This window comes from Falco rusticolus, chromosome 8, assembly GCF_015220075.1.
Source record: "Falco rusticolus isolate bFalRus1 chromosome 8, bFalRus1.pri, whole genome shotgun sequence".
Taxonomy (NCBI): Eukaryota; Metazoa; Chordata; class Aves; order Falconiformes; family Falconidae; genus Falco; species Falco rusticolus.
The window spans coordinates 41,406,469-41,421,258 of NC_051194.1; the positions used below are offsets into that span (position 1 = coordinate 41,406,469).

Consider the following 14,790-nt stretch of genomic DNA (forward strand, 5'->3'; position numbering starts at 1 on the left):
TACTCCTTGCATGACCCGTATCCCTCAGGACGATGAGCTGATGGATAGAACCACATAGAAGGCATTTTTAGTTGTTTTGGAATAATTATTCAGTTCTTCTAGTAAGAAGCTTGAGAAAGGGTAATGTTTGTCAATTGTTTTTTCGCCAGGCCGCTGATTTTTTTTTTTAACCAAATCCTTACATAATTACAATGGGGTATCCTTAACTCTGATTAGTCCTCTCCTTTAATAGTGAGATTGGTTTATACCCTCAATTTCTCAAGCCCTGGTGCTGAAATGACCACAGCAGGGAGCTATTTTGATGGACAGCAACTGATTACAGCATGATTTGAAAGAGGAGGGCATCAGTCTATCTGATTAAAGAGGGTGTCATTCATTAGTTATTATTGTATAATGCTGGAAGAGGAAGCTGGTATCAACTGATTCATTATCTGCATAAGGGGTATTCTGCCTGTGTAAAAAGCCATTTACAACTCATGACTTTGTCACTGATGGCCAAATCCTTAGGTTTTCTCTAGATATTTTTTAAATTTCTTTTTTTTTTTATTTCTTCATAACTTCCATTACTGTTAATGTATAAATCTATATTTCCATCTCTTATTTGTCTCTTTTTTAAACCAAATAACCCACTGATGTGTACGAGTAGCTCAAACTGTCTCTTCCAATGTGCATTAATGTCACTTGCTTACACAGTATTTCATTTACTATAGGGTCCTTTCCAGCTTCTTGGTATTATAAAGCCCTCAGTTTCTCAATAATTTCCTGTCACCTACATTTTGTGTTAAAACCATCATCAACCTTTTTTGCAGCCTGTAAGTAAATCTATTAAATACAAGTACTATAGCATCAAGCACAGTTAACTCTTTTCTCTCTCAGAAAAATCTCCAATACATGCCAGAATTTGGCCTTTCAGACTATGCTCCATTACCTTAATAGCCTCTTCTGAGCACTGTGTCATTGTTGAAGATCTTTATGCTGTATGCATCATGATACTGCTGAAAATGTTAGTACAAACACCAATTAAACAAAAATACTTCAACTAACCAAATCTTATTTATAGCAGGGTACTGGTACTTCAACTGCTGTTGATAAATGTCTGCTCAAGCAGTGCTGGGGTTCCTCTTTGCTTCATCTTGAAAAACAATTAAAGGAAGAAAAACTTGATACTAAATGATTCTCTGAGATTAGCCAGCCACCTAAATAATTTCCAGAGACTTTACCCTAATGCTGTATCATCCTGGTCTGTACTCATTTCACAGAGCTGCTAATACAAAGGCAGACTGCCTGTACCATCAGCTATGCAGTCTTCAGTGTAAAAGATTTGAAATTCATTGGAATAGGTTTTCCAAGTAAATTGCTAAATTGAGTACAGGAAACTATATTACTCTCTTCTTGAGATGTTTTCTGAGCTTGATTTTGAAATATATTTTAATTTGGAAGAGGGTAAAGTACTGATTCCATCAGCAGAGATGCAGTCAGGACTACGAGACTCAATCTCTAATTCTAGAAATGTGAGATTCTTCTTTTCAGTTTGCTTTACCAGATAGGCTGTGTAACAGAGTGAAGACATCAAAACCAAGAGAACAAGGGTACTTTTACTTGTATGTCTTCATTTTAGCCCAAACTCATCTATTTTCTTGATTTATTGCTACAAATAGAAGACACATTCACTCTTATGTTTTGTGAGTATGCTGGATACATACATCATGGTGTATTTATTTTAATTCTCTAAGGCAGCATTTTTCCTGCTGATAATGCTATTAAATTATGTTCTGTAAAATAGCTCTGGTCACTACTATTTGTAAACAGTAAAAGGAAAAGCCTTCATGCTTTTCTGCATATTTCAGCTGAGTGTTCTCTTTGGTGTCAATTTAATAAAACTATAAATATGAAAATATTCTTTCTGAAGCTGTTACCATCACTTGTTTGTATGTTTTATTGCAGTAGGTTCTAGATGAAAGGGAAGAAGCTTTGGTTATCTATATATCCATGTGATTTTTCCCTACAACATATCTGTCTTTGAAGTGAAAAGCTGATCAATACATTAAAAGGCACATTATTTTAAATGCATATATATATAAATATCTAGTAATCTTAAGCAGCATTCTACTTGTATATGCACACCATCTATAAGTGTGCTTTAAGGAGCTGTGCCACTGCAACTGTTATTTGTTTAAAAACCAAACCAGATTCCTCAGCTGAGCATAATGATTAAAAACTATCAAAAGAATAGAAAGTAAAAAGTCCATCTACTCATTATTTTTATCTTCCCAAGTATCAGGGATGCCACTTAACATTTATGATACACACCCAAAAAAAGAGAATAGTTTACTACCAGCCATAATAATTTTGTGTTGAGTCTGCTTAAACAGGAAACAATAATTTAAAATTAGATTAGTTCCCTATTTTAGAAATTTGGAAGTTAACTGTCTTACTCTGTTGCTTTCCTATGGTTGGAAAAGAATGACTCAAACAGAAGCATTCAGAAATTGCTGTATGTGGTATTTGGATTATTATCTGCTGCCCTTTCTAGACTCGGTTTGATATCAAGGTGTTTTAAAGCTGGGTGAGCACACATGGAGCTCTCTTTGGAGCTTATGTTGTTTAATAAAAAGACTATTCTATACAATTGTTTGTAGGAGTTCTTATTTAAAGAATCTCTAGATAACAAAAAAGAACCATTTCATAAAAAAGATAACCCTTATGACTGAAAAAAATCTATTAGATGAAACGTGCTCTATTCTAACAGTTATACCTTTTCTGCTTCTTGCTAAACTATGAAAAAGGGATCATTGGAGAAATATTACAGTTAGCAACATAGGAAGCAAAACTACAGTAAGTAGCAGCTTAGAAAAAGTGATTGACATATTCAGTACCACGAATGAGAGAGAAATCATGATGGCATGGTGAAGGGGTCATAATCTGTATATTTCATTGCTGCTTAGGTAAACTAACTAGTTTTTACAGATCATGAAACTGTTCAATTACTAGGTTTTGAGGGAATAAAGAATTAATTCACTCATATCTGAAACACTGCAAAAGTCATTACATGGTGCAATAATTTATGTTCCAAGTTCTGTGTTTTTGTATTTGTGTACTCAGCTGCCACAATGCACTTGTTTGCTACTAATTTGTACCATTATTTTATGTTAAAGTTATCCTTTTAATATCGCTTTAGCACCTGGCACTTTATTATTAAGAACGTCTGTAATAGGGGAGGTGTGGAAGAATGATGTTCAGGGTCAAATCCAAACAGCACTCCTTTAATGAACTCTGGAATTGGTCCCCATTGTAATTCTTGGTGTTCCACGCTTCCAATCACTGAACATAATTTTTGACATTGATTAGTTCTCAGTGATTGGAAAGGGATGCAGACACACCTGAAGGGAAATGATGTGGTCCAAGTTAGAAGTAATGCCATTGTCAAAATGTTTGTCTTTCATGTGTCTATACTATCAAAACTACAGAAAAAAAATCTGCAGAAAGACTGAGACCTACCACCGATAATGAGTGCAAAAGTTGATTAAAGTTTCCTTAAATTTCTGGGCTTTTTAGTCACAATCTGAGTAGAAAAGCTTTCTTTTGGTAAGAGAACTATTAACATGTTCCATCTGTGCTTTTTTCTTACTCTCTTCTTACTGCATTCCTTTAAGAAAATTTATTTCTTCTGCATGCTCTTACCTACATGTTTCTCCAGATTCCTTATGTACCTTGAGTGTGTATGCTCATATTCAAATTAGTAGGGCTATCACTATGGATTAGGAATGTTACATTGATTTCTATGACTGCTGAATAAGACCACATTATTATAATAATTTTTCAGAAGTACGAGACAGGAAACCTTCTCATTACATAAAATGTATGAAAATAAGTTTAAGAAAAGGATGACTTATAATCATCCTACTTATGAAAGTTTTAAGGTTGAATATGCTCACAAGACTCTCAAGGCCATGTAGGTATGTGCCAGTTGTTTTATACTGACCCTTAAAGGCATACTTAATTAAGTTTACATGTAATTTGTGAGGATAGCTAGGGTATCAGAATTCAGATCAGGCTTTTGGGGTGGACGTAACAATTTTTGCTGTCACAGCAAATTAACAAAAAGGATATAATTTTAAAACAAAAACATTTTTGCATTCTCTGTATCATAACATGGAGACACACAGTCAGATCAGTAAATTTTCATGCTAAAAGTTGCTGATTAATATGCAGTTTTCACCTTTCTCTTCTCAATTAATGAGATGCACATATGGTTGACAAAACTGTCTGTTTCTCTTATGTCAATATGTGCAAAATGGTATTTTTAATAAATGGATTTGTGTCCTTTGAAAAGTGAATGAATCATATTTTGCTTGGTTTGCTGCTTTTTTTAATGAAAAAAACCCAAACCCTGCTGTATTCTATGCATCACACTCGCCCCCCCCCCCCCCCCCCAATCTCTACTTGTCAGTTCACTTTTCATCAACAAATATAACTTTAGCATTTCTTAAATTAAATAAAATTCTTTGGAAGGAGATAGAACTAGGTCAGGCATCCAGAACATAGTGTATATTTTGTACACCTTGGGGCAATTTACAGATGCATATATTGAACTCTTTTGTAACCTACTGTACAGATAGGGTAAGGACATTAGTCACGTCTGGCAAGGTTATCCCCATATAATATTTTTTCCTTTCTTTTGGTAGTCCATATTCTTGATAAAATAGGCAACAGCCAAATTTTTTTGTTAACTGGTATAGTTCACACTACAACTAATGTTTTACACTGAGTAAAGATATGATCTGAAGATTTTGTACAGAGAAAATTTATTCTAATGCTTTCATGCCAACACAACACTTATATGCATTAAGAGCAGTTTTTACAAAGCAAGCAGCAAATCAAAGGAGAACTTAAATAAAAGTGTTTGAACAAATCCTTCATGCATGATATATTTATTTCATTATTTATAAAAGCAGTATCATATATGGTATAATTGAAAAATACTAGCTGAATCATTCAGCTTGTTCTCCTATCAATGAAAGCTAATACTCTACATTATTCTACCAAGGAAGATTTATTTTTAGTTTAACTTGAGAAGATGGGGTGGAACTACTAAATAGCCTATTAACTGACAAGCAAAAAATATACTAGAATATACAGATTATTATAGTAAAGTCAAAGCTTAAGATTTAAGATTTTTTACTCATTTAACCTTACCTCTTCAGAGCCAGAGCCAAAAATCAGGAGGTCAAAAGGTATTGCAGCAACCATGTCAATTAGGAACCAGCCTTTGAAGTAGTGAATTGCTATTTTTGCTGGGTCACTTACCACTTCTTCATTCTGGTTTACATATGTTGTTCTGAAGTTTATTAGAATGTCAATGATAAACATAATATCCACAATTAAGTCTACAACATTCAGTGGGCTGCAAGAATATCCACATTCTCTCCTCTTCCGTTCCTCACTATCATTCAGAAGGAAGGCAGCAGAGTAAGGGGTGAATATGGCAGTGTATATTACCAGCAACAAAATAAGCCAGTCCCAGACGGCTTTGAAAGGACTATAGTGCAATATAGTAAACTTGTTGATGCGAGGTGTCTGGAGTTTATATTCTGGTAGAACGTCAGCCCCTAAGGATAGAACCTAGAATAAGAAATATACCATGTCAATAATCAGGCAGTGTATATATATCTACTTTCAGTAAACTTAGCAAATACAGAGCTAACTTAAAGAATACTTTATTGTAATTTTGAGCATTAAGCTTCGATTACTTGGTGTTTTGGCAAAATAAACTTCTGTGAAATTCCTAATCTCTGCCAGGTCCAATAAATTCATTGACAATTTTACACAGCTAGTTGATTCTTGTTCCCTCTAGCAACCTTTAAGTGGCATATCTGGTCCATAAAATCTGCATAATTAAGCATGTCATCAAATTCATTTATCTACCACATGGTAACCTTGCCAGCCTGTTCACGGCCAGTGAATGACTTTTTGCAGTGATGCAGTGATACAGTGTTTTTCTCCCAAAGCAAATCTATTATCATCTGCTCAAGTTCACTGCACAAGAGTCTACTCTCTTTAGAAGATGTTTAGGCAACCAGAAATAAAAAAAGTTAGAGAAAGATCTATGAGTGTCCTTGACAGCTATTGCCACTTTCAGTTTTGTGGTGTGGAAAACTTTCACACAGACAAATTTCACTGAGGCTATAGTACAGCTAAAGGTGTGACAAAGAAGCTTATCACAGAAATATTTCCTTTTGCTTCACTGCTACTTTTGTCAATGTCTAAAGCTTGTTATCTTTCCTTTAAAAGTATGGATTTGTTATCTGTTGGTGTTATCCAAGTTGGATTTAAATTTTATTTGGAAGGGATTATGTTTGTAAGCAGTGCTTGATTTGCTGGGTCTAGAAGCTGACATTTACTTTCTTGCAAAGAAAAAGCATAGTGTGGGCACCCGATAAAACAAATTTCCTTTGGCTGCTCCTCCAATTTGATATGAAGGAACAAAACTTCTAAAGATATGAAGGTAGATTACATTTTCATCCCAATTCAATGCTTGGCATAGTTACAGAGACTGTCAGTAGTGATGTTAATTATTGCCTTCTGTGCTGCAAGTGCTCTCCAAATCCTACGGGACTCAGACCACCACTTCATTTTACACAGACCAATGAACAAACATCAGATGGTGACTACCTCCAGTTACTACCTATTTGGGCAAGTGACATATTCAAGAAATCTTCTACCCATTTTCCACCAGTTACTTCTACTTATTCCATATTCCCCTGGTACTTAAAAACTGTTTGTTTAAAAAATCAGATCTTTCAAAAATAATAAAAATGAATAATTATACTGAAATTAAATGATGGAAATGATGGAAATTAAATAAATGGAAGGAGAAATACCTTGTCAGCAACATTGCCAACTTTTATTTCCTTTTTGTTTGGTAGTAAGTAGTTAGGGATTTGAGTTTTCAGCTTGTTCAAGATCGAGGAATTTAATGCTCCTTGAACATAATCTTAGAAGATTATAATGGTCAGCACACTCCTTTCTGTTTAACTTTCCAGCAGCAAGTGTGTATAAACCTTAGATCCTATCCTTAGTAATCTAAGTGGCACTTCTTATTCAGTGAGGTTCTACTTTGAAAATGTTGTGAGAACACCAGGGTTAATAACTGCTCTTCTTTGAACTATGAAGAAAGAAACAATTAAGCCATCCAAAAGATTATATGGTACCTTCAAGCAGCCATTAAGCACCAGACTGAGGTGATGGTAGAGGCTGTTCATCTATTTTTTGTATTGTAACTAGGACTTGCAGTTAAGTAATGATGCTAGCTATTTTTTGTGCATTAAACACACTAGCTGACAGCAAGCTGAAGCATAGGCATTACTTAGTCTTTTAAGCAGTCTTAATACTTTCAGACCCCCACCTGGTGAGTTGACAAGAATGTTTTCCTAGTAGATGAGAGCACTGTGGCTATATGTGGCAAGAAAACTGCTATTTGTGAAATTTATATCAGTGTTTTTCTGCTGGATTTTCAGACAATGAAGAAAATGGATTAGACAACAAGAAAAGCAAAGCTCACTCTACATGTTTCTTGCAGTTGCTTGAAAATTCCAGCCAGTGTGCTTCACTTAGAGCAACACATAATGTAAATTGGATTTCTTTTGCCTGAAATCTGGCTCCTATTCTCATTTCAGTTAAATTTATTCCTAGGCTGGTCTAGACCAAGTTAGGTGAAACTGAAGAGTAAAAAAAACCCCTGCCTATTAGGCAAGATGAGAGAACAGAAGTATCAAAGTGATCATAGCAGAAATGGAACCGACATTTTAATGGTAGTTTCTTAGACACACACAAGAGGAGAGGCTGACTGTTGGTTGTGAGTTTCATACTCATAATGTGATAAAGAACTTATATGCTGTATTGCTTATTCCCATGTAACAGGAAGTGAAAACAAACACTGTTAACTATTTTTGTTGGCTGGATTAAGAGAAAAAAGATGGGACTATGTAGAGTTGCACATAGATACAAAAGAGAAAACAAATTATTTGGTTTCATGTTGGCAGTTACAATAGAGACTGACTGAACATGTGAATTTATCCTTTTTTTATCCTGTTGTGTGACCGCCTTGCAAGGCTTTAGTGTTGGCATTGGCCAATCTTCACAATCTTGGCTAGATGGAAGACTTCAGTGTACTTAGCAATCCACTCAGAAGAACTTTACTGCTTCCACTTGCTTAAAATAGATGTTGACAAATACACTGTTAGTGCAAAGTCATTTTATTAACCTATCTCTTCTGGACAGTGAAACTCTCCTTATAGTTTGGATTGTAAAATAGGTGGCTTAGGGAATGAAATGTGTTTAAGAGTAAGGAGCACCACTGGGACAAGACTAAAGCTTTACACTTAAAAAATTTCTGAACCTTGGGACATGACATGATGGGGAAACCAAGCTTCCTTCCATCTTACTAAAGAGAAGACTATAATACTAAGTAGCAAAAGTCATACTAGCTACAATTAATCAATTAAAATGATAAAAAAATAATTGAAGGCTGTTCATCCTCGATGAAATTCCATCTCATGCTGGTTTTGCTTGAAGAAAGTGGGAATGCATTTTTAACTAGTGTGTTTTACAAGCAGTATTAGGTGATAAGATTTATTCTGTTTAAAATGAGAAAATGTCAAATTTAAATAAACTGTATTGTATTTTGCCTTTGAATAAAGAATTTTGATCTAAAATTCAGCTTTTCCTGTGTGTTCCTGTTTATTCCATTTACTGTTAAACCAGTGCTGCTGCAAGCTTGAAGACTCTCCGTTCAAACACATTTTTTGACTCTGAGAATCTTGCTTCAGGTGTTTCACACAGATAGGGCTGGTGAACATCTTTTGCTCTTTTTAGGTTCATGTGTTCACTTGCTAAGATCACAAGTTCAAGGGGGCACTTATTATAGAAGGGCTGCCATCAGATACCTGGAAAAATATGGAGTGAGATCAAAGTAGCTGTCATAAATTCACACGGTTTTAGAGAGATTTATCTTTCTGAAGTGTTTGGTAGCTGTTAGTTTCTCAAAGATAACAGTAGTTCACTGAAATGGAAAGAAAAGATATTTAAGAAGAATGAAAATTTATCAATGGCTGCTGTTCTGTTAAGGAAAAGGAGTAGGAACTGTATGTACCAGAGGTACTATCAGATAACAACTAATTAAAAAAAAAAAAAAAAAAGAGAGAGAGATTCAGTAAGCCTTTATCATTTTAAACTGGGTTGAACTGTTTGTGGTGCTATCTCTTTTTTGACAGTTCTTACATCTTTCTCCTCAAGAAAACCTGCTTGGTACTGGATAACATTTCTGCCTTGTGTTGTGTTCAACAGATGTTTTGCACAGTGTTTCTTGGTGAAGTGTCAAGGAGGCAAACTGGGCTGATGTGCTTTGCAGCACATTGGCCATATGCTTCATGGGAAAACTGGTTTGTGTAGGGGACTCTTGTTATAGGCTCTGGAGCACCACATGCAGCAGCAACGTTTGACATTTCTTGGAGAAACACAAAGATTCTTCGCTGTATAACTTCTTTTATAAAATAGAATATGTAGGCAAAATGCTAGGCGAAATGTTGGATGACCTGGGAATTATGTGCTTGTCTCTGCCATTGAGTTTCTCGGTGATCTTAGGCAAGCTGACATTTAACCTCTCTAACTTCTGTCAAGTAGAGAGAATAATATTTACCCGCTAATCTGAAAGCATCCTGCAAAGGATAATGAGTGGAAAGCATACATAGAAGCTGTTATGCAACAGCAATGAGTTATCATCATTCTTACTCCTCTAAATTTAGTTGATTCTTTTTATTTTTAAGATTAATTCACACAAATACTTGTGCTCTTCTCCTTTTAATTTTGAATTTATAACTTAATGGGGACACTTTCCAGATTATTTTTATTTCCTGCATGAAAACACTTTATTTTTGTTACCTATTATGCAAACTGTACAGTTTCAAGAGACTCTGAGAGACCGATATTGCTATGTATCACATGTATATTCATAAGTTTTGTTCTGAGGCATTTTCAATCTAAATTTATTAAAGAATGCAAATGCATACAGTAAAAACTAAAGAACTAGAAACAAAGTAAAGAAGCATAATAGTGTGTTAATAAATCTTAACAGAAATAATAAGCGATAAACCATCTGTTATGAATACCACCATGAACTGTTAAAGAAATATTTCTGTCAAACCACTGCATTTATTTGGAGTATGGTTTCCTAGCTATTCTAGAACTGCATGAAAGCAGTTGTGGCGTAGGATTGTTACATGCTGGACTATGGCTCCTCAAGCAACTGTAGAGCTACGTAAAGCACATGAACATGGAGAACAACCAGAAAGCATGCCTGATGCTTTCAAAAAGATTTGAAATTCTATGAGCATATTGTGATTGCACGGACCAGACACTATAAACAAGTTATTCAGAAAGCATTGGGCCTTTTGCACGTTTGCTAAGAATTCACAATATTTTTGTGCTGTGTATTTCCAAACACACAGCAAATACATGAATAATGTACACTCACACAAACAATATGTAGCATATTCGCAGTCTAGGTAAGTCCTTTCATCATGGACAGAACTAATGCACATCTGGAAAATTTGAACAAAGTGCAATGCTTACAGCTGGCAAAATGAGTCATACGGGTTGGGGGAAAATGCAGCAGTTGTAAGGTAGATGATACTGAGTATATCTGTGCAAAAGGTAGATGTGGAAGTTTGATGGGTGTAAAGCTTAATAAATTAGCTTTTCAGAAAGGTACTTTTTCATGTCTTATGAGAAAGTGTATCTCCTATGTACTGTATATTTAAATGATGTAGTCATATTGAGTACTGAATACTGTTTTATCACTGCTGCTTTTGCCACAGATGAATTCAAGTAAAGCTTGTACTAACAAGGTTAGTTCTTACATAGCATCTTTCATGTTAAGAGAATTTCATAACCATTTAATAAATGTCAAACTATAAATATAGTCCCAAATTACTTGGGAACTTTAAAATAAACATTTACCTTACCCATAAAACATCTTGTGTAAAGCTATGGAAGGTACTACCAGTCCACTCATTGAAATACAATGTTAAAATTAGTTATTTATAGGAAATACTATACGACATGAACAAACATTATTTTGCCAATATCTTGCTGGGCTCAGTCCAGTGCTAGGCATAGATGGATGATCAGACCTGCATCTTTATTCAGGGAAGCTGTAGCAAATCTAGCAACATGTCAGCTTCTTGTATGCTGAGAGATTGAATATGTTTATTATGAGTAGAGATTGAAGAAACTTTAAAATTTCTCATTGCATAAAGTGTATTCAGCAGCCAAGACATGAAATTTACATGAAAATGCAAACAAGATGGTAACTGAACCAGGATAACTCTATTATAGACATTATTGTAGCCAGCTGAAAATAAAGGGAGGAAATCAGAAGAGCTTTTGACTGTTCAGAGTTTCTAATCCAAATACGCTTCAAAATTGAATCAGAAAACCAAAATCAGCTGTACTTATTATCTGAGTGTAACACTGGAAAGTGACTACATTAATGAAATATAAAACACGTTATGTTCTCAAAGAACATAAGCAAGAGGTGACGAGAACATTTGTATCCTTATAATTTTTATAGGAGGTTTCCATAGGTTATTAGGCTAGGTTAATCTCAATGACCTCTAAGTAATTTCACAAAAAAAGGAAAGCTATTTGGATTTAAAATATTTTGCAGCAGAATTTTAAACTCTGTACAAGTTTATGGTTGGAAGGTAGCATCTTCTAAGTTTGAGTAAAGCTAAATTACTATTGCTGTTTGCTCCTTGATGCAGCTCATGATGCACAATGAACATTGGCGCTATTATCCAAAACCTCTTAGATATTCAGTACAGTCCCTTCCTTTTAACAGGTAGTTTTGAACTCATTTTCAGAGCTTTATTAATAAGGCCAATAATAGTATTGAACAGAAAAAACTGGGACAACAGAATGAGAAATGTGAAGCAGACACAGAAGCTAAAGCCATATTCCTTTAATAATTAACCCTTTTTATCATGACCATAGACCTTAAATCAGAATGATAGCACAGTTCAAAAAATGAAGCGGTATTACTTCAGCTTTAAAAGAAGACATGATTTTGCATTGGAGATTTTATTAGATTTGTGGAACTTCCTTCTTTTGATGTAGCCTCTCCTAGCTCTCTTTTCCTCCTGTGTATTAGCTCTACTGGAGCTGCCAAACTATAACTAGCAAGGGCATCTCTTCCCTTTTCTTCTCTGTTCATACCATTACTGTGAGACCCCTACAGACTGGACCAGCTAAAGAGATCTCTGAATTTAAAAAGACCTAAAAAGAAATATTACACAAATACTAATGAGCAAATGGAAATTAAATCAACATTTTCTCCCTGAGAGTAGGCATTACCTAATTTCCCAGAAGACTATAATGGTCTTACATATTTCAGTCAACCTGGTGATTGTCTTCCTTGATGCTGACAGGAACAACTAATAAAATTACACCAGTATGGAAGAAAGCTGAAGTGCTTTTGAGTTAGTGCATCCTTAAAACATAGCATTATATACTGCTTTCACACATCAGCATTAAAAAGCCTTTTTTCATGTAAAAGATATTTTTACAAGTTTTTCAAAGGATAGCTATTAAAAACATCTTCTTAACCAAGAAATACTGACAGTGGGGAATGTTAATACTTATTTTACTCTTTTTTCTGTATTAAATGCTTTAAAATTATGTAGTATGACAATTTGTATATAAAGCTGATACTGAAATTTCTCTATCAGACAGTTTGAAGTATAATCATGAGGTCTTATAACGCAGTGTTTTAATGGCCTCCATATTTTTTAAGCTTTTGTTAAAGAAAATCTGCTGCTGTGTTAAAATATGACTTGTCCTTGCCTGTCCTGTATGTTTCCCATTTGGGACTTTAGATACAAGAGGACACAAACCTTTCTTATTTAAACAACGGACTCAATATTTCTTTGTTTGCAGGGCCAGAAATAGCACAATAGATTATTTTTTTTTTTGACTATGCCCAAATATTCACCAAGTGTAATGTTAGGTAGGTATTGAAACAGGACTTTTGTTATTAATGGCTGAATCTCAAAAACTCAAAGCTTATCTAAGCATATTTTAATAATTTTTATTCTAGAAGTCAATCTGTCACTAAATAAAGCTTTTTTAAGTTAGTCAAGACAGACTTCATGGCACTCTCAACCTAACTGAAACACAGAAACAGTGGAAGGGTTTTTGGGTGTTCAGTAAATTAATATTCTGGAGAAGCTGCAATTTGGTAGGCAAAGAGAAACGCGAAAGAAAAAAAAGGTGTAAGTTTCAAGTGGTATGTGGAATCTATTTGATTTAATGTTAAGTAATTTTTATAATAAATATCCAAAAAAATTCAGTGAAGTTAAACATTAACATTGTTTGATGGTAAAATTTAAGAAAAAGAAAATTTCTGATACCTAGACATAACTTCTTAATATATTGTCATAAAATTGCTAGTTTGATATTGGAAAATCCACTAGCAATAAAGACCAACTTTGATTTATAAAGGTCTTGTGCGCCTATGAGTGTAACACTGCTGCTGTCACTGTTCAAGTTACATTGGTTGAATCATTCTATCTCTGGCTTTGGTACTTTAGTTACAATTTAATCTTTGAAGTTTTTGATATGTATTCACTGGTACAGGTGAATATTTTGCTGTCTGCATGCCTGCTTTCTGGTGCTCTGATTCCTCTTTAATCTCCTGCACTGTAATGTGTACAATTTGTGTAGCTGAAACTGCAAGCCTTTTTAGATGGAAAGACTGTCATCTCAAGTCTACCTCAAAACACCTGTTTCAAATTGCTTGTTTTGTCCAAAAGAGGAAAGAAATGCTGTTTTCCAGCCTTTGTTGGGAAATCTTGTGGGAATAACATTGAGCAAATAATATGTTGCCAACAGCTCTTTGCTGTCCTTGTTGGCTGAAGTTTTGACTTTTAAGCCTTCTGTAGCTTCAATGTTAATGGTACTGTGATAGCAAGTTGCATTTAAGCTGGAAATGGAATGTCTTTTAAAAGACACTTTTCAAAGGTGATACCAATATATGAATTGGAGTGTATAATTGTAAACTGGGGTAGATATATAAGGAACAGCCTGAACAGCAGAAAAGCTTTTACTTGATGTTTCTCCTAGTATGTATCTTAAATTTGTGTGTGTGTATATATATGTGTATACACACACACACACACACACACAGTATTTTTAGAATTAAAAATACAGATCTATGTTTATCTTTCTCATCTGGTCTCCATATTTTCTATTTAGGTCTTCATTATTCTCATGAATGTGGTGTTTAGATAAGCAATAATAATATTTTACATCATGTCATCTAAAACATATGATGAAACAGAGAACCAGTTTAAGATCTGGTCCCATGGCTGAATCCCACACCCACACAGTATACGTATCCATCAGTGACATGACTCATCTGCCTACAGTGACTGGGTTGATGCCTTGAAAGTGTAGCAGCTGTACAGAACAATTACTGGACTGTCACTAGTGCTTGCACTATATAAATATAATGATTTTCCTGCACACTGAAAACTCCAGAAATGTAATAGTTCATCAGAGAACTCGAGCAATAGTGCAATACAAAGCAAAGAGGCAGGCCTTATTATCAAGTAATTTGACCTTTCATTTGAAAAGAATTACAAAACTATTCCTCGTCTTACAGATTTACAAAGATTCCTCAAGAAATGTCATCCAATTAGTCTCCATTTGATAGGGCAGCACACTTCCTCATTG

General features: G+C 34.6%; 1 protein-coding gene across 1 annotated transcript in view; it reads right to left on the reverse strand.

Annotated features, from left to right (window-relative positions):
- Window positions 1–14,790, reverse strand: part of KCNH7 (potassium voltage-gated channel subfamily H member 7) — a 236,540-nt gene that overhangs the window by 49,899 nt on the left and 171,851 nt on the right. Inside the window, exon 7 of the mRNA XM_037398689.1 lies at window positions 5,197–5,622. Coding sequence (XP_037254586.1) covers window positions 5,197–5,622 — 426 coding nt within the window. The remainder of the gene's footprint in view (window positions 1–5,196; window positions 5,623–14,790) is intronic.